The 25,783-nt window shown below is 34.2% G+C and overlaps 3 protein-coding genes across 3 annotated transcripts; all 3 read left to right on the top strand.

The window, feature by feature from the left end:
- Nucleotides 1–4,332: 4,332 nt before the first annotated feature.
- Nucleotides 4,333–6,566, top strand: LOC130647427 (uncharacterized). The gene is made up of 2 exons (XM_057453279.1): nt 4,333–4,927; nt 5,277–6,566. Exons 1-2 carry the CDS (start codon nt 4,419–4,421, stop codon nt 5,659–5,661), a joined length of 894 nt encoding a protein of 297 aa, XP_057309262.1. The 5' UTR covers nt 4,333–4,418; the 3' UTR covers nt 5,662–6,566.
- Nucleotides 6,567–11,209: 4,643 nt separating this feature from the next.
- Nucleotides 11,210–14,610, top strand: LOC130647428 (uncharacterized). Its single transcript, XM_057453280.1, has 2 exons — nt 11,210–12,091; nt 12,863–14,610. The coding sequence occupies exons 1-2, from the start codon at nt 11,583–11,585 to the stop codon at nt 13,245–13,247; spliced, it is 894 nt and encodes a 297-aa protein (XP_057309263.1). The 5' UTR covers nt 11,210–11,582; the 3' UTR covers nt 13,248–14,610.
- A 4,160-nt stretch (nt 14,611–18,770) lies between these two features.
- Nucleotides 18,771–19,658, top strand: LOC130648156 (substance-K receptor-like). The gene has a single exon (XM_057454193.1). It carries the CDS (start codon nt 18,771–18,773, stop codon nt 19,656–19,658), a length of 888 nt encoding a protein of 295 aa, XP_057310176.1.
- The last annotated feature ends 6,125 nt before the right edge of the window (nt 19,659–25,783 follow it).

Raw genomic sequence — 25,783 nt, 5'->3', positions numbered from 1 at the left:
TCATCCTTTTCTTTTAACAGGAAAGCGATGAAGCAACTTCACATTAATGACATTAAAGAGCCTACGATATTCGAAGATTACCTGGGACAGGATACGAGGCTAGCCCTGAAATCCATCAGTATTCGGCCTATGTGGTTGAACATTTACAGCGATAACGACCTCACTATCAGTAAGGTAGGGCCTGATCAGAGGTTGACTCGAATTGAGATTATGAACGGTCTGTACAGAATTGAGGATTTAGCAACAATCGTCAACAGTTAGGCAGAGGACAACATCTAGCTCTTTGTCTTGAAAAATGGACTCTGCAGGCTCCGTGTCAATGACGGGTAGACGGTGGGGATTAACAAACCACTACAAGAACTCTTGGGCCTGCCGCCTCCGGCTTGTGGGAAGTACTATACAAAGGGCGACTATGACGCATACTACAAAACTGACAGATATATTCGGCTACGCCTTGTTTGCCCTCAGTTGGACGAAGACGACTGCCTACTGGATGGCAAAAAGTCCAAAATTCTCGCCTTGCTCCCCATCAAAGAGTTGAATGCCTAGGGGACAGGCTGACCTGGAGTTTTGACACGCCGATCTACCTTCCTTTGAAGGGCTCGACGGATCGCCTTGAGTTCATGCTGACAGACGAAACCAAAATCTTTCCTTCACCAGAATTACGATGCATTTGCTTATAGAATAAATAGAGAAGCTATACCCAACCTTATCAAGTGCGTCTGATGCGGACATGCCGGAGGAAAGCCAGTCCTACAAGCTCAAAAAGATCGAGAAAATTGAACAGTACCTGCGAACAGAAATCAAAGAACGGGACGGGCTTGAAAAAACGTTCAAAATGCATGGGACCTGGGTCCAATACTGTAACAACGGTTTATTGAGTGTCAGCATTATCACCTCAGGTGTCGGAATTTGCGCACTGGCAACAGGACTCGGGATCCCCTCTGTATTGCGATGGGGGCATTACAATCGCGATGGGAATAGGGCAAGCTGGTCTGCTGAATGCTTCAAAGAAGTTAGCTGTTAAATCCAAGAAATATGAGACTATAAGGCTGCTCGCTGAATATAAGTTGAACTCTATCGTCGATCTCATCTTAAAGGCGGTAGAAAATAAGGTGATCAGTGACTACGAGTTTAGTCTCATTATGCAGAAAAAGCAACCATACATGTTGCTGAAGGAGCAACTACGCCAACGCTTCAAACAGCTTGTGAATCCCCTCAACGAACGCGAACGTGCTCAGCTTGTAGCGAAGGGCCAAGAAGAAGGCAGAAATGATGTCTTAAAAAAGCTTCAGTCTGTGCAGTATGCCACCGCTACCTTGAGTTTCCACCTTCTTACAAGCCTTAGTATGTTTTGTAAGCCCTATAAGGCTTGTAAAACATTTAATCCTAACTCAGCAACCATTCCACTTTAAAGTCCTTGTACCTACATTCCACAATGTGTACCTGTGAGTAGTAGTTTTTACCCTGCATATATACGATGATATGGCCAGGATGGCACTGGCTAGGCAGGTTTCATCATAGGGTACCAGGATACCATAAAATTTGGTGTTGATCGCGTCCTTGTGGTATTTGAGCTTGACGTTCACGTAACGTCCCTTTTTGACGGGCTCCGTGGTCAATTTCTCAAAAATCAGCTCCTCGATTTTAGCCCAAATTTGACGATACTTCTCAACCCAGTCGGGGTACTCATCAAAATCCAGACTCATCAGTGGCACTGTAACGGGTGAATCCATTTTTGGTGTTTTGACCCTCAGGGCTACTATAAGGCTCATGGTACCCCACGATGTACGGTTGATCCTTACCTCCATTGGCAGTGATGGGATCCGAAACTGTGATATATTCGACATTGATATCATTGATGTCGGCAAACGTAGCAGCAAAGTTGTAGAGATCTCGAGGTTTGACAAGTTCTTCTCCGAATTTTAGCATCCTCTTTATTTAAATTCAAACAAAGTCCGAGCATTGCTTCTTGTACATACGCAACTACCCCCGTAATACGTGATATATTCCTGGTACCAATACTAACACAGCATCCTAGCCTTTATCATGAACCTTCGTCCACAGCCACACCTGTCGTACTCATCAAGCACACGCCCGCAGTCATTACATTGTTCCATTTACCTTATAACCCCGAGGGGCTATGAGATAACCTGCATTGATGATCAGCGGTGGTCACGCCAACTTTACCTCCTGCACATTTGCGCTATTCTTTTGATATGCATGACTAAGCATAGCATGACCTCGTTCTACGTGACTCAACAGCGTATGTCCTCGTTCTGCATGACTCAACACTGCATGGTAAAGACTTGCCCTGGATGATCGGGGGTTTGTTGTGTTGGACTGGGGCGTGCGCGTGTGCGCGATGTGCGCTGCGCTAGAACATACATTTCCTTATCTCCAGTCTTAATAACATAGAGATTATCTAGTTCCTTAAGCCTTCGCAATTTATGCTCATTTTTGTTTATTTTTCGACAAATTACTTAAGTTGCGCTACACAGAATTTATTCGTATAGTGGAGAAACATACCTGTCTTTCTATAACCGTAATACAACAGAGGTGAAAAAATTAATAAGAGCGAGACATTGTGGAAAACAAATTCGTTAAAACCTTATGCCAAAGATAACATAGTAGTCGATATTAAGACGCCCACTTCTTCATGCACCATTAAAGACGGTCACTAAAAAGTAAAGTCAAAACTGTCACAAAAATATTTGAACAAAAATGGCCCTAAAATAAGGCATCGTGTATTAAATATTGCATTTGTACGTTTTTCCCATTCACATTAGGCGTGACAGGTTATCATTGCGGGAAACCACTCTGTAAATAATTCCTTAACATGGAGCTCAATCGTTTCCCTCAAATAAACAATTTCAAGGGGCAAATTTACTAATGAGAAATTTTTCCTACATGCAAATTTCTTTTCTTGTTGTTCTTCTTTTTGTTGTTTTTCCCAGTCGAAAATTGGGCTTGCACATATGTTCTCCAGCAGAATTCACTATAAAGGTTTTTCACAAACACTGATAATATTTCCTGTAGAGAAGCAGCCACTCATCAAACAGTGGTGATCGAAAGAAAACTGAAATTCTGCTACCACCGTGGTGCATGGCACCAAAAACATCAAAACATTTGAAATAATTTTTGAAAATTTTATCTTTTCTCTATATTCTGCACTGCCACTGTCACAGACACAACATCCTTCAGTTAAGCATGTTGTTTATTGCCATATCTTGTAGTTACTACAAATACAAGATAAAGTTAGATATTTGATTTAGCTTTGTGGGAATCTTTTAATTTTGATAAAACCACAACTTTAATATTGTCGAAACTTTGAAATTTGATTTCTTAATAGCTAATTATCTTGTATTTTTGCGAGTGGCCACACAGTTATTTAAACAGACAATTTTTTTGCCAGAATGATTTCATAATCCGTTTTGATATGTTCCAGTAGAAAGTTAGGTGTAGTCGCAATTCGTCAGTTCACCAGAAAATTAGACGTTCCTAAAAAAAGTCTTTAAACACGTTTTTTACCATTTGACTTTCAACCACGCCAACAATAAAATCTCAAAATCTAACTTGCCATACGACAAAAATATTCCGAGGAATGGGAGATAATTGTAGGACAGTGTTTCAACTATGGTAGATATTTGTAAGAATTTTCAATCCTGAATGTGACATGCTTGCTTTACTTCCATCAACTACACATCATATATCAGACGTTGGGCTGATACCATAAATACCTATCATGCTCAAAGTAGAATTTAAGTGTTGTATGCTTCAGCTAAGGTTTTTATGATAGCTTTTCAAAAAGGAAGATTTTGCTGTATTGTAAAACCTTTACACCTTTGAATGAATCAGCTGAGACAAGTTTTATTACTATTAACATTGCAGCTAGCTGTTTTGTCACCTCGTCATCATAACAAGAAACTCCGAAATCTAATTCAGTATTGTATTCGTTTTTTATATTTTTTCTAATAAAGTAATACTTAATCGCCCATTTTTTACAAGTCGCCTAGCCATAACAACAAAGCAGACAGCGGATGGTGTAAATTTTGTTATTCGTTGTATACTAACATCCTGCTGAAATAAATTGGTAAGAGGCATTTTCCTTTGTTATTATTTTTGGGGTAATGGCCCCGTGGGATATTGAAAAAATAACTAATTTACATCTCCTTTTTCTATTCAAATAACTTTCTTTCTGATTACCGTTATTTGTATTATAAATTACAGCGGTAATTGAAATAAACGAAAAGCTCGTTATTAATTACTCATGTTTTCAAATATTAATCTTCCATATAGTCAAAATATGAAAAAAAGAAAACGTAATATGAAAATACATTTAGTAGATGTACTAATAGTCTCTTGACTATACATAACTATAAGAGCATTGTACATCTATAAAGCAGTATGTTGCCATAATGACAATGAAAAAACAAAGTGGTTATGATTTAGCAGTATATGGTCTAAAAAATGGTGGATTTTATACCATTCATATAACGGCGCTAACATGTATATCTGTAAGCTTCATAACAGCTATAGTGGTGATATTTATTTCATTTAAACACCAAAGAATAACAACATTTTTCACATGGATAAAGAGTGAACGGTTTGTTGTTTATCTTGCATTTTGTGATGCCTTGTTTAATATCTGTCACTCGATGGATCATCTGCATGTAGTTGTCACGAAAAACCATGTTTACCCTAAGGGTCTTTGCGTGTTTTATGGAATCATGTTAGCTGAATTTACTACGGCTCAGAATCTTATGGTGAATGTAGTTGCCATCAACGCTTTTATTTTGATTTACTTTCGTAAAAATCTCGACTTTGGAAGCTGGGATTGGAAGTTATTGCTATGGGTGTTTGGAACACCGTTTCTTGGCAGTATGATAGCTCTTGCAACTGGTACAATGGGACCAAACGGAACTTTGTGAGTATACGTTTTTCTAATATTCTTAATGTAAATAGCAAATGATGATAAATTAGTCCAATTAATCATGCATTGGTTTAAAGCTATAGTAAAGTCAGAAATTGAAAACAGGGTTTTCCAATCACCAGAAGAAAGAAAATTGTGCAGGTGCTTGAAATTATATGCAGGTAGACCAACCATTTTAAAAAGTTTAAGAAGAACTTTACTGTAGGCTAGGAGAGAAAAAAATATAATGAAATACTTCAGATGGCTACATTTCTTTATTTTTCATTTCACAGGTACGTACTGGTTTTATATTTGTATAGGTTAGGCATGTCAAGACTACATCCTCTTCTTCATATTATTTTAGCTGCTATTTTGATGGCGTGAATGGGGTTTATGCGAATTTGCTTTATACTACAGTGCCTTTGATCATAATCCTTCTGATGAATATCATCCTTTATGTTCTAACATGGTATCGCATCCGGAAGGAGGAACCAAGGTTTAAAGATTTATCTGGACAGAATTCCAATGCTGTTCGTTCGTCACACAGGGCAGCCAAAAATATGTCATTGTTTGTGGCAGCTTTTTTTATGCAATGGTGGGCCACGGTCGTGTATGGGGTGTGGCAGATATTTACAGATGTTCCACAAGAATTGATTCAGTGTGTTACGACTTTCTCAAATATTGGAGGAATTTTAAATGGCATTGTTTATGTGATCATTAGAAGAAGGAACGGCAGTATTTGCCATTAAAGACTACTTGAATATTGAACGCTGTAGTCAACTGCTTACTATGTTGCTGGAATCAGAAACTCAAAGCATTTTTTTTATATACCCACATGCTTTGACTTTATGCATATGTAGAATTAGCCTCTATCGCTTTGACCGAATTGTTATTTTGAAAAATGCTATCAAGAAAAATGTCATGGCTAGTTCAGATAAGAAACAAATATATTTCAACTTGCTTGTCGTCCTGGCACAATGAAAATACTTTTGATTCATTGTCCTTGCTTCACTCGCAAGGAAACATTTTTGTAATATGCATGTTTTTCCGTCTAGCAATAGCATCACAAAATTTGGAAGTTGTTAGTCTCTTTTTCATGCATGGTATTTGTTTACGCTTTCACCAGTAACTATATTGTAACTGCAATTTATTTATGCAAGTTTTATCTTCTGAACAGGTTTAAAAATTGACTGTTTGAATAATACTAGTTGATAGAGTGGTGCTTCAATATGTTTGCAGCATCCACTTGCACCAGTTATGCAACTACATTTTGACTTCAGAATATCTGCAGATAATTGACACAAATGTACATCAACCGTGTATCTAATCTTTTTAAAAAATTGTCTATAGGGCCGTTCACTCGCAATGTTTACCCGGGTAAATGTGATTGGTTGGAACTTACGTCATAGTGGTATTGCCCGCTACCATAGCAACCGTGTTTTAAGTTTAAATGTGGCAGCATTAAAAGTAAAGAAACACGGCAAAAAGTAAATCAAACGCGAAGCAGAAGTGAAACTTACTTTTATCTTTTAAAGCATTCTATGTTGTAGCTACAATAAAAATCTGTAATGTTTACACGATATTCGATTTAAAAAAACATATTTTTAGTACGAAATGTACGTTCCATATTGAAATAGTTTCTATAAAGACATCCTGCTTATGTTATATTTTCTGTCGTAAAATGCAGTACCTGGATCATAATCCAAATAATAACTGTTTATTCGGGCAATATCTTCGAATATTGACCTCTGTTACGTTTGACGCCGGTCATTATTTTCCGGTATTGCCCTCATAAACAGTTATTATTGGGTTAATAGCAAATATAACGTATTTTCTTGTAATCAGACTTTGCAGCGTCGCTGTTGACTGCACCTACCAAGATGCATTACGCATTGGTCGCATGAAGGAAAGGGGCAATTGTTATCATGCTGCGGAAGTAAAATTAAATGTGAAACAAGACATGTCACAGGTCACGTTCTAAAATATATTGTCTTATGTAATTATATGCAAGCAAAGTCTTGTATACTCCTTACTTAGCCTACTGAATGATCACAATATTTGAGACTGGGCGTTGCGATAAAGTAATCTACTATTAATTATATGTGTGTGTCCCCTGGTAGTTTACTCAGTTAATGAGCATTAATTCTGCTCTTGTTTCGAATTTTTTTTTAGGATTTTTTCCTAGCTTTTATAAGTTCTTAAGTTTTTTTGTGTTCTTTGTATGTTTTAGACCTCAAGCATTATATAAGAATAGTCGATAAGGCTGTTGAAGAATCCACTTAGGCAGAAGGAAGATAGAAAAATAGGTTAATGTAGACTTTTTGCTGACGTCAGCACTGCAGGTCCAAAAAAAATTGGTGAAATTTAGTTTCTCTGTCGCCTGTAATGCATGCAGATTGAAACGCTGATCAAAATAATGTATAGGATCATATGTGTTTAAAATTTTGCGGATGTCAGTAAGAGTCCTCTAAAGTACAACAAAAATTGTGATAATGTATAGAATCATGTCCAACACCACCTATAATAATAAGGTCATAAATAAACGTCTCAAATATTAACATCTTATAAAGTCATTACCTTTGATTACGTTGGAAACCTTTGATATTTTAAAAAACATCAAATTCATATCTGAAAAATCATTTATTCGGTTGCATACCGGAAAATGCGAGTCTTCTTGCTCCAGCGACATAAAAACTAAACGTCTAAAAACATCAAAGTTCTTACTATTTGTGATTTCAATCCACTTCACACTCTAGCCTTTTCTAATTTCTACTTCTAACTTTACTTCTAACTCTAGCTATAGCTACCACTTCTCACTTCACTTTTTTAATTCTTCGCTTGGACTTTTTTTCTTTCTTTTTTTACTTTTTTGAAGATAAAGGGACCGTTCTTTTGTGATTTTTTTGGTGGCAAAAGGACACCATTTTTAGAAAGTTAGCCGTTAAATTTATATCCACAAGTCAAATTGATTCGTTTTTATCACGTGATCTAAACAAAGTAAACCCTCTAGCAAAATGGACATAATTTTTTCGGCGACTTTAAAGAAAATTTTAGCTACATGAAAGGAAAATAAACACATCCACTTTGCCTGTCACAGACAGACGGACAAAGTCTCCGTATTATCATAAGAGAAAAAAGCGGCGTTGTAATCTCACTTTCTTTATAATTGATTCAGAACCTTCTGGCGTCGAATCTTAAAATAATGCTGTTTCTAGTTAATCATTTATCGCGTAGTTCTTTGTACAACTAGCAACTGTACCTTAAGAATAGTTATTATAGGTGTTATCTACTACCCCATTCATATCTAAATAAACTAACCATGTTTTATCAAACCATGACTTAATTAAAACATGTTTTATACAAGTTCCGTTCACACAAAAAATAAATCACACGTTTTGCAAAAACATATATGGTAACTATTCAACTTCTTTCAATACATTATTAACACATGGATTTACAAGCTCTCAACACAAGACTTCGTATTCTTTTGTATCAACAGCGTTGCAATAGAAGAAATAGAGCTTTGACGCAATTTTTTTTCATTATGCCAATGTTGACATACCTCGTACCTCGACAGAGTTTTTGGAACAAAAACATTCTTATGTATTGGGCAAATAAAGCTTGGATAAATAATGTAAGAATGGATAGATCTGCATCGGATTAGCATCGGATCGATTGCACAGTCAGTAGAGCAGTCGCCCGGCAAGTAGAGATCGTAGGTTCGAGTCCCACTGGATCCATGATCTTTACAGCACTTGGGAAGATAATGTGCAGCATTACTTATACTAATATATCTCACATATGCACCTTTGTCCTATAGGCTAGATCTGCATTCTCTTATATTTGTAAATCACTTTCTCCTTATATCGAGAAGCAAGATACATGAAAAGCTATTCCAGCAGAAATGAGAATTGTAATTACACTTTTTTTTCGGAAAGGAGCGGGCATCGTACTATAAGTAATTTGTTTTGCGTTTGACGCTCCACTGTATGTGCTATAGTACAGTCTGTCTCGAAAGCAATTGTGAATATCTTATTGCCCGAGTTAATGCGTTTTTTTTCAGTGAATAAACTACGTATGTCATAGCCTAATTTAAAAAATATCTGGATTTCTTCAAGGTGTTGGCGCCTTGGATGAATGTCACATTAAAATCAAGCCACCTATAAAAGATCCAGACGACTGTCAATCACAAAGACTATCATTTCATCATTACCAACATTGGTTTTGGGTGACTGTGCTTATCCGTTAGAGGAGTTCGTAATGAAGCCGTACGCTGATCAAGGCGAGTTAAATAAAAGGGAAAAGTTATTTAAGTATGCGCTGTTTTTGGAAGATTCAAAGAAACATTCCAATGCCTATCAAAATCAATGCCTTGACACATCAGTAGAAAATTGTGTCATTATTGTAAGTGCATGTTGCGTATTACATAACCTATGCAGGTTACGGAATCAAGATTTTTTCGAAGACTGTATGCAAGGATTAGACATCGATATTGTCAATAACATACCTTAGCCTGGTGTTTATCGGGTTTTTAGTTACGTTGAAGAAAGAAGAGAGAAAAATGACATATTCCAGTTACATTGCAAGCAATGTGCCTTGAATTACAAATACAGAAAAAATAGAATTTAAATACAGAATGTAAACACAGCTCAAAAGGTATAACAATTTTATAAAAAAGGCTGGTTGTTACTAGCTATATGTTTCTAAACTATGACGCACTAATCGAACACAATAGGTCTTTTGTTTTTACCAACAGGACAGCTGTCATATGTACCTTTCGTTTCTGCATATAAAACAGTCGTCTCCAAAGCAGTTTCCACTGCTACATAATACATATTACAACGCAATATTGTACAAGTAATTGTTTCGAGTATATAGCAGTAAAAACTTTGTTATGTTAAAAAATTCACAGGAACATTCTAATGCAAAATACTTTTCCAAAAAATGTTATGTTTATAATAAATTTTACATTCCAATGTTCTATGCGTTTTACTTCCCTGTCATTACGGAATAAAATGTCAGGATATTTAAAAATCAACAGTTCTTGAGATGCATCAAATCCATATTCATTTCGGATAAGTCTTGCTAAGTTAGGCATTGTTCTAATTTCATGCGTAACTTCTATTTTAATACAATATGAATCTCCCTTCTCGCGTACTTGCAAATTGACTACTAACAGATCTTTTTCTATTGGTTTAGTAAATAAAATATCGAGAAAAGCTTTATCGGTTTCACTCTGTGATTTTATGAAACTGCTCATAGAGTGAGTGATTCAATTGATGAAAGAGCATTTCCAACCTTGAACGCTTTCTTTTCGACTCCTTGTTAAAAACAAATCTGCGGTACTATGTGGATTTAAAGCTGTTTCATCACCTCTTTCTGTTTGGCTCTCCATGCTAATACGTAGCTCACCTTGCTGATGCAAAAGATGATCAAATGTTACATTATCGCCGACAGAAGAGTTGTTTGAATCATTATTCTAAGTGTTCTCATTTTCAGCGTTTCCTTCACTTTTCGTAGAGATACTCAATGGGAAGGAACATTCGTAGCTCTAACACTAAGAATGCAGTCCAATTCTTCAAAACATGGAGGCTTTTTGGGTGGTGCAGTGCCCATGCTATTTTTTTAAATGGGAGATTTCATTCCAAATGACCTTCTTTCTTGTGCAAGACTCCATTCTTTCTTGAAAATATTCTTTTGACCGTTTAGTAATGAGATTTTTTTGTCTCTATTTGTTCCCAATGTCTGGAACGTTTTGTCTTTTTTTTGCTTAGTTCTTTTCTCTGTGCAGCGTGTGCGTCCATCTTTGTTTACGTTTTTAATAAACACGAATAAAACAACCTCAAAACAATGTTTTATTAAACCAGGTTTAATAAAACTAGATTTTATTAAACATTGGTGTGAACGGGAAAGCGGTTTTATAAAACTGCATTATGTTTTAATGTCAGTTATGTATGGAGTATAACTTACTAGTCCTTAGTCCGTGGAAGACACCTGTCGCTACTAACAGCTACCTGTGCTATCTTTGACCCACAGACAAAAATGTTGTTATTATAACATAGACCTGCTCGTAGAAAAATCCACTGATTCGCCTGTTGTACTGGTCCTCGAAGTATCGCTTTCCGATACTTCGCTGCTGTTGTACCGTTTTGTGCAAAGAAAGACAAAATACGAATATTATTAACATTCTAGTCGTTAAACCGTGGATAGATCCACGGGCTCGTCCGTCTATAAATTACACCCTATTTCGTGTACCTGTTCCACAACTTCTGGCAGACAGAAAAAATACGGCTATTATTATAAAGAAAGTTTTTAAGTAGAATGTGGATAAATCTATGTGTTTTGCCGTCCTTTATATATCGTGTTTCTGTATCATGAGTTTTTTTTTACAAAAACAGACAAAATACGGGTACTCATTCATTTAGAGATTGCGCTTCCATACATACGATTGGTTGTTCAAAATGGTGCAAATCATTTTCTTATCATAGAACTGTTGTTTGTAAAATCAATTACGGCGGCAATAAAAATAAACGAGAAATTCAACATTAATTACTTTTAAATTCACAATAACAAACATTTATAACGAACATTTGTAAAAAAGATTTAGTGGAAGTAATAAAGGTCTCCGAGAGAAACACAACTTTTGAGGAACAATACAGCGTCTACGACAATGACATCGAAGAAAGAAAACGGATACGATTTGGCAATTTATGGACTGGATAACGGTCAATTTTATGCCATCCATATACCAGCGTTAACATGTATCTATTTAAGTTTAATAACAGCTATATTGGTAATATATTTTTCATTTAAACATCAAAGAATATCAACATTTTTCACTTGGACAAAAAGTGAACGGTTTGTTGTGTATCTTGCCATATGCGATGCCTTGTTTAATATCTGCCACTCAATGGATCATTTGCATATTGTCATCAAAAAAGATCATGTCTACCCAAAAGCTCTTTGCGAGTTTTATGGCATCATGCTAGCCGAGTTCATTACTGCGCAGAACTTGATGGTAAATGTGGTTTCTATCAATGCTTTTGTTTTGATTTACTTTGGCAAAAAGCTCGAATTTGGAAAATATGATTGGAAATTATCGCTTTGGGTGTTTGGAACACCTTTTCTTGGCAGCATGGTTGCACTTACGACTGGATCAATGGGACCATATGGAACCTTGTGAGTATCATCATTCATTTCTGTTATCCTTTGAATTCCAATTTGCTTACTTTACTTAATTGCGGAGAACGACCTCAGCAGTTATACTAAGAAAACCAGGTTGTTAAACTGTACAACATATTGGGTGGATTTAAAGTACAATGTTAATTATTTAATTCTTTCTCTCGTCCAAATCTTTTGCTGCTAACGAATTTAGACAGGAATTAATGTAATTAAAATTTAAAAACTGTTGCAGAAGTTTTAGCGAGTACCTGCATGGTATGAAAGAAGTACTACCTTAAGTGAATAAATTTTCGCGTAGATTAAATTTGGCGAATTTGGGCGAAATTTGTTTTATTTCACAAGTTTTGTAAATACAAGTATAAAGAGGGTTGTTACAGGTCTCCATTTTTTCGCTACTATTCTTTGTAATGCTAACGTTTAGCAGCATTACATTAACTACGTTTATTCTTATTTTTTATAAAACATTTCAAGACATCAAAATTCATTTCTTTGTGTCATTCGCAAAAATAAATCCCAGCCAAAATAAACACTTTTTTGTATTCGCCAAATTTAATAAAATTTATCATTCGCCAAATTAAGTCCTCGCCAAGTATTCCGTTTTGGTTATTCGCCAAATTAAATATTTGCCAAAATTTATTAGGTAATAGAAAGTATATTAATAATAAAAAAACTTGTTTTAATTTATTGTCCAGCTAGTATTGTCATCTGTTTTGTTATATTTGTACATGAATAAATTGTGTATGTTGATCCTCACGTATATTGTTTTAGCTGCTATTTTGATGGTGTAAAAGGAATGTATGCAAATCTTTTCTTCACCACGGTGCCTCTAGTCATTATTCTGACTACGAATATCGTTCTGTATGTTCTGACATGGTATCGTATCCGGAAAGAGGAACCAAGATTTAAAAATTCGTCAGGACAAGATGCCAATGTTGTTCGTTCATCACACAGGGCAGCTAAAAACATGTCTTTATTTGTTGCAGCTTTCTTTATACAATGGTGGGCCAGAGTTTTGTATGGGGTGTGGCAGATTATTGCAGTGGTTCCACAAGCGTTGTTTCAATGTGTTACGACTTTCTCAAACATTGGAGGAATTTTAAATGGCATTGTTTATGTGATTATTAGAAAAAGAAAAGGGAATATTCAACATTAAAAGCTATTTAAAAGACTTATCATTAACCATATGTCATGTAATCTTTCATTATTAAAGCCGTTTTGAGTGGATAAGTAAGTTAGTTGAAAAGGAATGGAGGAGTGTTCGAAGCTTAACCAAGTACCCAAAAATACGCATTCGTTATCTGTGATGTCTGTTCCTGTCCCCTTTTCTTGGACCGGCGAACTGTTACCTTCCAGTTGTGGCACCTTGATCACAACGATTCGTTTTACCAGATTCTATGTAATTAGTTTTAACCTTTATAAAGTTCTTCCTGAATACAAAACTGAAATACGAAACAAACTTGAAATAGTGATGGTACGACGAAAGCCATTCAAAACAATATTTACTCTGGGATGCAGCCTGTTTTTGTGCACAAAACAAGTTATTGCTTAGATATTTTATTTATTGCTGGTAATAGATACTTAAAAATTGCAGAAAGATTTGACACCACGAAATTAATATTGATCAAAATTTGAACGAAGGTCACATTTTACAGCTAAAAAATCGAAATAAAAAAACTTACCAAAGCAAACTTATGTTAAAATTGACACAATTTGCTGGAAATAGAAAAAATCGAATTAAAAAGCTTTGTTGTGTGGCTGACCAATCTATAAATTTCGCTCCGTTTGATATGGAGTGAGAACTATCAGAAGAGAACTGCTGCACAAGCAAGCTTACTCTTATGTTTTAATATATCCGGACGTTTCCTTCGTGGTTTATCGGCTTTTTCGCATGTACAATTTTTGTAAACAACTTTTTATAAGGACGTGTGAATGTGGTTACATTTCTGCTTTGTAAACGTTTATGTAGCGATGCTGTTGTACAGAGAAAAATTAAACCCGACAACGTGTTTGTTTCTAATTTATATCCTACAAACTATCAACTAGGTTCTTATAGAAAAAAACATACCTGGGTGGCTTGACAGTTTGTCTTGTCTTTGGGATTGACCATCCACTTTTTATTTTGGTCACGGCGGGTAAAAACGGTCCAAGAAATGCTTATCAAAAGCGTCCGCGTTTTTCGGCCCGTAGGTTTTTAAAAACGGTTGAGGACCGTAAGTATTATATCTTTGGTACATGGTACCATACTTTTATCTGGTATGTGTTTTAAACGTGTCTGATGGTTTTACGAGCGCTAGAATTTGAAAGCCGAATAATTTTCTTTCGATCGAATATAAACATGCTTATGTTGAACATCGTGGAATGTCTTTTTAGCTGTCTTGAAATAGTGCCTCTTTCAATTTTACCCTTCCAGTAACAAACTTTGTTGGGTATAGAATAGTATTAAATGGTATTATTTTTCTATTTGAAGGCATTAAAACGCAAGTTGTAAGACGAATCTTCAATTCTGTTGTTTTACATTTTTTAAATTTGAAGTTTTTTTGGTAAATAAAAGCAACGGAAGTATGGCCATTTTTAAATTGTTTCTTTTTTATTATATTCTGTAAACTAAGGTGTTAATGGTCTATCTGGCTATGTCCTATGAGTATAAGTATATTTTAGGTCTCATATAGCCGACTTCTCAATTTTTCACAATATATACAAGAAACCCATCCATATAAAAAAAATTAAAACTTGTCTTTAAAGCTAGCTAGCTAGCTAAATATTTTGTGGACGTGTTGTCCCATTGTATAGCTATAGCTAGCTATGCTTTATTCTGACTAAATTTTCTCATGTATTAATTTTTTCGCAAGTTTTCATTCATCCACAAGTAACAAGGAAAAATTTAGGGTTTTTAGGCAAAAAAGATGCGTTAAACCGTAGCTAGCTAGAGTTCTGTGTATAGATGAGCGAGTGTTTACAAAGTTCTGTATATGTGCGCGCATTCTTACAGGCAATAAAAAAAGGACCACATAAGAAAAACTATTTCCACTAATTTATATATTTAAGGAATAAACGATCTAAAAGAAGCTGTGCAACGAAACGTAGTAACTTGACATCTTATATATCTAAAGTTTTGAAAGGTAGACAAGAAGAAGTCCCCTTGGTTGGCCATTATATTGATTAAGCAAAAGGCGAAGCTCTTCATCTGAAGAACAATGTCGTCAAAGAGCACTTCATAAAGTTATTCAATCTATGTTTGGCAACTGCTCCATTGAATTCCTACAAAGCATTTAAAGATATACCTTCCTCACATGCTTTAATTAAATTTGTTAATGTTATACGTTCAGCAATGGGATGTAATTGTTTGTCGAAAAAAATTATCCGGTGGTTTAATGAAAGCAGTTCTAAGAATGAAAGTAGTTTAACTTTTCGTTTTCGTGGGAAGGAGAGTAAAGCCTTTCTTTGTCATTTCCCAGAATTAAATTTACTTATTTTAAATGAATTGAAGAGTCAACAAATGAAAATAAGGCTGCATCAAATCCATTTTTAGTTCATATGTTTGCGAAAAATTATTTCACTATCAGTACGTGTAGAGAATTTCAATTTGGAACTTTTAAAAGATTTAAAGAAGCAATGTAAACTACTTTTCAAGTCAAGCTGTTGGTATGATTTTAGCGTCTCACCCAGTTTATGGACTTTATGTAACTGCATGCCTTTCCATGCTAAAAGTACTTTGCTGTGCTACGGTTTCGGAATTGGATGTAATAGTATGGAAGGGCGGGAGCAAAAGCACCAGATGATTGTAAAGTATTCTAACAATACCACTTTCCAATGTCGCTGGCCAAGAATTTTCCGTCACGAGTACATACAATTGTTGCATCTGAGAGAAAACGGTTACGATAAGTTGCACTATGTTTCAAGAGGATCTGATTACATACCAGAGAGAGATATGTGTTGTGAACATTGCTTGCTGCTTGTTAGAAATAACTTGAAATGCCAACTATGTGAGAGTGCTTTCATGAAAAAGGTTTTTTCTGATTTAGAAATTTAGACACCGTTTTTTGTTTAAAAGTTCAGTATGTTGATAGTTCGTGTTAGATGTATATTTTCCTTATTTCCTTATTCTGCTATATACTTTTTGTTTGCATAACATTTGCAATATATATTTGTGAATCAGTGAGATAGTGTCTTTCGCAAGAGTATGAATATTAATTTTCCCAATTAGAAAGCTCAAAGAAATCAATTTTTTAATATAAATGTGTGTGAATTAATGTTTTGTCAGAACATTTGGTACATAAATGTTTACGACATAATTATATAGAAAGTATGGTGACTATTACAGCATAAAATTTATAATATTTACATCAAAGAATATGTATTTTATACAAATATATTTTATTTTTATGAGCATGACAATGCCAAATTTTCTCTTGCAAAAGAAAACAAATTCTAGATCATCATCATTTTTTTCGGTGAATAGATGTTATAAAACACTAGCTATATGATAGTTTATATTTTATTAAAAAAAAGTTTTCATAGTTCATATGTTTTATTTAAACAGAGTTGTTGTGTTATTATTTGCTTCATATTGAGATACAATGTGTCACAAAAGTAGTTTTTGTTGTTTGACTGTCCTGTGTGTTCTGGCAGCTAGCTAGCTGTGCTGCCTCCATCCCATCTTCTTTTTATTTTTTATTATATGCAATAATGAGTAACGCTAGCTACGAAAGCCATAAAATAACAATAATTTATCCATTTTTTACTCGTTATATACCAAATCAAAACTTTAAACACTTGCAGCAACCTTTCAGTGTGTTTAGCCAGGTAGCCATTTTTATTTTTCTACAAATCTCTCCATGGCGCTGCTGTTGTACCTGCTATTGTGAAAACCTAGGTTGCAATTGAAGGAGTGTCGAATTGCGGCGCAAACTCCATGTAACAATCCTTGACAAAATAGCCAGGCCGTTTGAAAAATACGAGTTAAGCATTTTCACACGGGAAATAGCCCGCCGTGGGTGCTGTAGGGAGGTTCGTTTGAGCAAGTTTACTCACTTGACTTTTATAATTGACGACCCTAAATTACCTTTAAGGAGCCAGACGAGATAGTTTTATATGCATTAAATTTCAGTTACGACAGGCTGGACAGACTGTTTCTCGGCTGCTCCATTGAAGCAATGATTTGTGAAGGTTGTTGTCGGGTCCATTAACAGTAAGTAACAAGTGCTGGCGCAAGTCATTGCCTGCTTTACTTTACCTATCTCAGAAGGAAAAAACTTTAGGCACATACATTTACATAAGCTAAGTTGAACCGAAACAACAGCATGGAATGGCACAAAAGGAGGAAAAAGAGCTCTTTAAAATAGCTCCAACGACATCCGCCGTTTCTTTGGCGGCCCAAGTGTTGTTTTTAAAATCGTAAGCTGGTCAAACTTAGTATTTCTTAAAATAAAGCGACTTTGGTTAGGATATCTCTAGGTACAAAGAAACAAAAGTTTACACTGCATTCACAAGCAAAACAATTGTCACTGCAGCTAGTAACACAAGTGGCATATACTGCAGAAGATTAAACTATATGCTTCACCAGCTTCTATTTTCTTTGAGCAATCTTGAGTAAGTTTAACCTTGATAGTTATAGCTATAGAGCATGGTGTATATATCAATACTGCGAAATAGAACTAACAATTTATCTCTGCGATTTTGCTATATTTAAGAAGTTAATATTATTGCAATCAAGAGAAAGAAAAAAACACGAGTTCTTATCTCTTTATCCGTTGTTATTTTTATGAATGACTGTACAAACCAATGTAACCGTCATTTTGTTGACGTAAGGCACTCTCCTTATGCTAAGAATTGCACATAGTAGTTGAAAAATGGATTTTTTTCCCTAAACGAATGAACTCCTTTGCATGTGTGCAAATGTGGATGTTTTCAGCGCATGTAACATACAGGCTAGGAGGTAAACTATACTTCCATCTTCTATAAGAACGGTATATTTTACTTAATTTTCCTTAAATAAGTAACCTCTCCATGTACAAAAATTTTACGGATGATTAGTATGTGAAGCCATTAGAAATAAAGTGCTGCATCTAAAAAGTATAGCAGCATTTCTTTTTTCACTTCTATCTCCTCATTTTTTACATTGTATTCAGTGCCATAATATGCCATTAAAGCCTTTTAATTTGAAAACTAGTGGAGCAGGGAAATAGAAACGATAAAGTAGAATTAATAATTAATAATTAATAAAAGGCAAAATAAATATCTAACACCTGAAATCAATTGAATTAAAAAAAGAAAAAGCAACTATCACAGTTCTTTACCTTCTAACTGATAGAATTAATTTAAAGCATATACAAAGCGAACACAACATGTCTTATAATATCAACTATCAATAATAAATAATTTAACGATCTCAAAACCTTATAATGAAAACATCTTTGTTTTTTCGAGTTAGTTCGTTTTGTGATGTATAATGAAACTATTAAAAATATTGAGCTCTGAAAAACAACAATAACGTCATTCCATTTAATTTTGTTTTACGTTACCCTTAACTCTACTCCAATTCAAACCATTCAAACAATATTGATTCTTTTAAGGGAAGGATTGAAAATTGAAATGCAATCTTGATTAAAGACAGAAAAGCAACAGATCACGACCGTGGTCAATGATTATAATTTCAGTACACTTTTATTTGAGATGCATGGAAAGTAAAACAACAACAAATATGGAATTATGGACAATTTCACTCGTATCATATATTGTACCTTTGGTACTACATAGTATAGGCATAGTACTACTATTAACAAGAAGTACAAACGTTAGCAGAAGTCAAACTATATTTATGATCAATCTGAGTTTATCTGAAATTTGTTTATCAGCAACTGGCGCTGCTTACATTGTATTGTACACATTTTATGGCGGACAAAACTTCGCATATCACATTTCAATGATCTGTTTTTTAACTTCGTGTTTACCTTACTACGCGGTTATGTATATTCTCACATTAGACCGTTTAGCAGAAGTGTACTTAAACATCCGTTATCCTTTATATTGGTCCGCAAGAAAAACCAAATACTGCATGATTACACTGTGGTTGATAACCTTGTGTTTATTATTTTCACTTTTTGTTTATATTCGTATCGAACCATTACATGGCTGCGCAAAGCTTGTAGATTTTTCTTACGCTTATGGTTTTCCATGTGGCGATCTTGTATTTGTTATTATTGCCATTTTGACGTACTTTTACATCATAAAAAAAATTCGTCAAAAAAGAAAGGTAACAGCTAGGATTTCAATCCCTATTGAGACCATTACATTTCACAAAGAAAATATTTCCACTCGAAAGGGACATCGCCAAAACAAGGGGACTAGTCTACATTTGTTATTGCCATTCCTGTTGGTGGTCAGTTTTGTGTTGTTCATAGAAATACCCGATTTTATATTCTTTTTGGCTTACAGAAATGTTATAGGAAATTCTTTCGCTCTGGAAATTGCAGTCAACATAATGTACTCTATTGGTTATTCTACTGATGCTTTTATATATGTGTTTTTGTCAACTTCTTTAAAAAACCTTTTTCGGAGGAGATAATTGTTTTCTATTGTCATTACTTAAAGATATGACTATATATACTGCAACAACATTTGATAGGTACGTTGAAGAGGCATGGTTGCCATAAAAGTTAACTATAAATTAAATTTGTAAATAAATTGTAAATTGTAAATTCATTTCTTACATTCTAAAACTTTTTATTGATTTCTTTTTTTCCAAAGTCACTAGTAGGCGCCAGACATGGGGCTTTTATGCGATGAGCTGGGCCGAATAGCCTTGCTAGCATCATTAGCTATATATAAAAAAGACAATCTTTAGCAAACCAAATATATGTTTCATCGACAGTATATAACTCATCGCAGAATATAAAACCACGAATCCTTCTGAAAATTGTGCTCCTGAATCGTAAAGTTTGGGTATTGTGTTAAGTTGCGTTAATACAGGTGCGCTAAGACCAGATTTTATTACAAATAATATAAAGGAACACATAAAAAACAATTAGAGATTGAATATGCTGAATATAAATTTCCTGGTTTTTATACAATCCTTTAAAAACCATTCAATCCTTTAGAAACTTTTAAAAACTTAAAATACTATTTGTTCTTTAAATACCATCTGTTTCTGCCTCTAGCAGAAAATAATAATGGTATCCGAACTCTGCTTTTTACAATTTAAAAAAAATAATTTGAAGCTGGATGACGATTTTGGCTCTTCTTTACAAAACATCATGTATGGTGCGTTAGAATGAGTTCTAAAATGAATATTTCGGCAATCATATTCACGGGCCGATATGGAGCGGTGTTGCCCGTCGTCAAAAAAAATGGTAGCTTAATATGTAAACAAGCACGAAAAAACAAGTTTAAAGAAACATTGGAAATAATTGTTTAACTCATACAATACGTTTATCGATAAAATCATTTTCAAGGGAAAAATAATAACAATTTTTAAGTTTTTGAAGTACCCATATTTAGCGTCAGTATATTTGTCTGGAAGCTTCTTCAACATAATCGCTGTAACTAAATTTTGGTTGCACATTTAACTTTTCACATTCTTCTGTAAGTGTCAAACATAGGTAGTAAGGTAAACCTAGCTGCGCTATTGTCTATAGAAAACGAAGATGAGATTTTCACTTTAATCAAAAATACCAAATACAGGACGACGAATTTATAATAAATGTGTCCCCCTCATTTTCAGGTTGGTTCCTTCACCTTATAGTTGTTGTAACCCAAATAAGATATTGACCCAAGTAGTTCAATTACGTACTTGGTTCGAACCGAGTACGCATACTGCTTATGTAATGAACTAAGTACTCCTTCGCAAGTTAAGCCAATCCAAGTTGAATTTGGCATGTTTTTTTTGTTAAAAGCGTCTTTTGAAAGCTGAATACAGTAGTTTATCGAGGTTCATAAAGAAATTTTTTGCAAATTTCAATTTTCACAAATGAACTATTTTAAGTTTTTTGCGATGACTTATTTTGTTGAATCTACGAATAATTTTCCAAAATTTTAATTCATTTCGGGCCTATATATTGAGATAAGGTAACCTTTAATTTAATGTGCTCGTATCACAGAGGCTGATCATTATTTTTATCAACTACAAAATTTAAACTTGTCGCGAAGATTAATTTTAGCGAATAAATCATTTCTAGTAATTTCGCAAAGATTTTCACGTAATGACCGTTTCGGGAATTTTCGCACAGGCAAATATACGATAAGGCTAATAAAACGAACTAAAGTGAACAAAAATTAGCGGTTGTGTAAAGACAGACATAGGGTGGTAACAAATGCAATAATCAGCTACTTTTTTATTTTTTTATGCAACAATATTAATTAGGACAGTGGACAATGTAAAATGATAACCCGGGTAAAGTGGATCTTAATTAGTGTCAATCGGATTTTGTTGTACATGGTAACTAATATATAAAGCATGCTGTGGTTTATACGACTTTAAATCCGCGGGGTGTAAAATAACTTTTAGACTTCCTTTGGAACCGTCGTAATACAGGATGTTATCACGTTATCTCAAAATGGCTGTAATGCTGGCTTTGCAGTGAGTTGCGTAACGTTTTTCCCAAATGCATCACTCTAAAATGGTATGTAATGTATGACAGTGTTTTTGAGAGTATGTTTAATGTTAAAAAGCACCTTAAAAAAAGAATATTTCATTGAAAATTCAGTACTGATATGTACAACTTAACAATAGGCAAATATAACTTGATTCAACCGAATCATAATTCAGTAAAAAAGTAACGCTGCTACATGTTTTTACTAGCGTATTTTAACTTTGTATGCGTCCCACTACCACACGAGTAAAGATAGGAACCTTTTAAGTTGGAAAAGCAATGCCAAGGTGAGTTTCTTTTGACGCTTGTCTTCAGGAAACCGTCTTTTAAATTGGTCCCGTCAACTATGCAGTCCAGGACACTTTTTGCTTTGAGCTTGTTGTATAGATATATTTGCTAATAAAGAATATTTGTATATAATTCTGGTGGTTATTTCCCACAAGCAAGCGCAAACACTAACCCCTTACACATTGAGTATGGTTGTGCCTTGTTAACTATTCTTATATGTCAGGTGGATAAGTTTTGATATTCAACAAATGGATATGTATTATCTACAAAGGAAAATCAAACCAAAACCTGCGCAATTACTGTTATAACGCTTACAGGAAATAAAAAACAGAACACAAACCGCTGAATGAAAAATGCGAGATAAGAAAAATGCAAATCGTGTTTGGGTTCATGTTTACGACCATTTCACTAACAACTATAGCCGTGATTACTGTTGAATTGTGTCTAGCCATCATAAAACCCTTTTCACACAGAGTACGAATGGAAAGTAAAATAATTGAGAAAACTACTGTCATAGCATGCATATTGTGCGTGATTTTGTCGCTTATTGGTTATTTTTTTCGTTGAATTATTATTAAAATATACATACTGGTATGGTGTGGTCTATATTTCATCTTAATCTGTATCATATTATGTGTACAAAGAATGATTTACATGTACATCAGACGGAATGGAAATAGACGAAAATACAAGCGTTCGTTTAAGATGACAGCTATCATTTTTTGTGCGTTTATTCTATGTTTTATACCTGGTATAATCACAGAGGTGATTTCCAGGATACAAAGTGATATGTTTGTGAAAAAATAATGTTTTACCTTAGACGCTTGTTTTCACAATTTGTAACTGTCTGTTAGATCCAATCATATGCATTGTAAGTACTCCGCAATTGAGAAACAAAATATCAAGCATTTATTGACACATCTATGATAGTTATGAGATGATGTAAAAGGGGGGGATTTTATATTACTAACTAATTTAGATAGACGGAACCTAGTGATAAACGCAACAGAAGATAAAGAGTAAGGCAAGATGTGAATTGTGACAACATTCTCAGCTAATCTAAAATGCGCTTGTAAGCACCAAGAACCTAATAGCGATTAAAAACGAAATTTCTTTATGAATGACTTAATATCTACAGAACAGTGTTGTAAATGTGTACTAAATGTGTAAAACAAATAAGCAAATAAGCTGTTTAAAACCTTAACTTGTGTTTTATATATATACGTTGTAATTTCCTGTTATGACCTTTAAATACAATATCAAGATATCAACTTCAGACAGTTCAGGTATGGTAAATAATGCTGTGTCTGCTTAAAACATCCATAACAGAAGATACAGACATCAAAAGGATACACCAAGAAAAAGCAAGATGCTTAATCAGGTGATTAAGATGCGAAAACAGGTGAAAAGAATTAAATTCCAGCAGTTTTCGCAAACTTGTTATCTCCATATAATAAATAGCTATATTCTTTTTGTTAACGGTAAAAAAGTTATGTTACAGAATAACAAAATGCGATATAGAAAGGAAGGGCGAACGTGTGCATTTATCCACGGGTTACCGGCTAGACATTTTTCAAACTCTTACTGTCTGTGTGAGCTAAAAACTGCTAGTATCAACGTAGAAATTTTTATGGGTGTATATTTCATCTACGGGCTAAGGATTAGTATTTATATTATGTTATGTTATGTTAGGTTATGTTATTTTATGTTATATTATGTTCTCTGATAGATATTATGGTAAGTTTCTTGTTTGTTCTCTTATCTTATTAGCCTCTTTGTTTAGTAACGAAAGGTCAAAAGTTTTTTTTATCGCATGTGCGAAAAGTGTTTCAAAAATAATAATGAAAATTTATATATAAAATGAACATTTATAAGCATCCGTAGGCTTAAATTTAAAATATAAAAGATGATTTTTAAGCATATGGTAAGCATTATGTGAAGCGCAACACAATGATGTGATATTTTTATGTGTTTTGTTTTATTCTTTAAGTCTAATTTAACCAGAATGCATATTTTGAGACCGAAGAAGTACTTTTATAAGTATCCGTACGTCTGATTTTAAAGTTACAATTGCTTATAAAAAAGAAGGCTTGTAAATGAATTTGAATAAGCCGACACGCTGAGGATATGGTCACATTGAGAATTAGGGCTAGGCTGATAAATGTTTTGCCTATATATGGAAATTTCCGAGAATAAGTTTAGTTCCAAAAATAAAATACAATCAGCAGCTCTTACAGAAGAATGGTAGCGCAACACACCGGGCGAAATTTGTAAGCAAACCATGCTTATTAAAACAAAAGGAAACGTTTACAGAAAAGGCAGCTATGACCAAACACATGATGAGAGTTAAATTAAGGATTGTAAACTTTTGTTACTACTTGTCATATCATATCGTATTATCATATCGTTTATTTTAAAGTTACATTTTCTATACGCGCAACATGCTCATTGTTTTTTAACCCGGGACGACAACTTTTTGTGACTATATGATATCTCTGCCTTGAAACAAAATCCTTGCCGGGTTGTTCTTTACCGGGGTGACATTTCACCGCATGACAAGATTTTAGCTGAGATTGAAAATTTGAGATGAAGTAATTGCAATTTACAATGTGAGTGAATTCTTAGCAAAATTCAGGATTAAATATAGTTGACTGGCATTCTCCATGTAAGATCACTTAATCTCTCAAAAGTAAAAAATATACACACAAGCAGTCTTAAAATATTTTTCGAAAATCGTAAAAATAATTCCTAAATCGCACATTTAGAGTGGTTAAAATTCAAGTCTCTCCGCGATTTCGTCCTCAATGACAACCCCTATTTTAACTTTATGATCAATGAAAAACATGATTCATCGAGCAAATTTCCATACTTCTGCCGAAAACTCTGCAATGGTGCTCGAAACACAAGATGACTTCATTAAGATGCCCTGTAAATGTCCATTCAGTTTATGCCTTTTAGATATAATTTAATCAGGATTTTTTCTAATGTTGTGAGCCATTTCTTAACCAATGATTTTTTCCAAACATCTTGTGAACATTTCTAATCACAGGTTTTGGATCAGCAGAAGTACCAGATAGTTTGTCTTCTTTTCATGCAAAGGAACATGGTGATAAGAGTTTGTTTATTATTCATGTTTTGGCAGAACACGTTACATCTATTTCCTGTGGTTTACTGCCATCGTTCTGATATTTTAGTGTTTCTTCAGTACGTTTTGACTGATAGTTTTATTTTTTACACCAGATCTTTTGAAGATCTAAATTGTGGTATTACCACCAGAAACAATTATATTTCACTATAATTTTTTTGCACTGGTTGCCACATGTTGTTCTGTTAACAATAAAGCCACCACTTCTTATGCCAATGCATTATCAAATACAGCTAGCTAATTAGGTATGTTAGAATAACGTTGCATGAAGGTTACAAATGGGAATCATCGTAACATGAATTCGCAACATTTCAGCAACGTTGTAACAACTCAACCTGGCAACAGTTATACAGCGTCAAAGCAACAAAAATGCAACATATAAATGTTGCTAAAACGTTGTAGCAACAACCTTGAAGATGTTTTTCGCAATTTTTTTAACTGGGAATTATCAACCTTGTTATTTGTTGTTTTTTAATTGAAACGACAGGGTTATTTATTAAACATAACTAGTTGGGGTAACATTTTTTGTTCTCTTTTTAAGTTTTGTTTTACAATATATTATATACATAGTATTCGTATCTTGAAAATGTCAATTTGTTTTACAATTATATTATGTACATACATATACATACATACAATTAACCTTCTTACATATAAATATATAATTAT

Source organism: Hydractinia symbiolongicarpus, chromosome 6 (genome assembly GCF_029227915.1).
Source record: "Hydractinia symbiolongicarpus strain clone_291-10 chromosome 6, HSymV2.1, whole genome shotgun sequence".
NCBI lineage: Eukaryota > Metazoa > Cnidaria > Hydrozoa > Anthoathecata > Hydractiniidae > Hydractinia > Hydractinia symbiolongicarpus.
The sequence above is the reverse complement of the archived record's forward strand: the minus strand, read 5'-3'. Positions and strand labels throughout refer to the sequence as shown.

Coding starts and splice junctions, on each gene's coding strand:
- LOC130647427 (XM_057453279.1), top strand. CDS start 4,419: ATGACAATGAAAAAACAAAGTGGTTATGATTTAGCAGTATATGGTCTA. Junction 4,928..5,276: donor ATGGGACCAAACGGAACTTT/GTGAGTATACGT, acceptor ATATTATTTTAG/CTGCTATTTTGATGGCGTGA.
- LOC130647428 (XM_057453280.1), top strand. CDS start 11,583: ATGACATCGAAGAAAGAAAACGGATACGATTTGGCAATTTATGGACTG. Junction 12,092..12,862: donor ATGGGACCATATGGAACCTT/GTGAGTATCATC, acceptor ATATTGTTTTAG/CTGCTATTTTGATGGTGTAA.
- LOC130648156 (XM_057454193.1), top strand. CDS start 18,771: ATGGAAAGTAAAACAACAACAAATATGGAATTATGGACAATTTCACTC.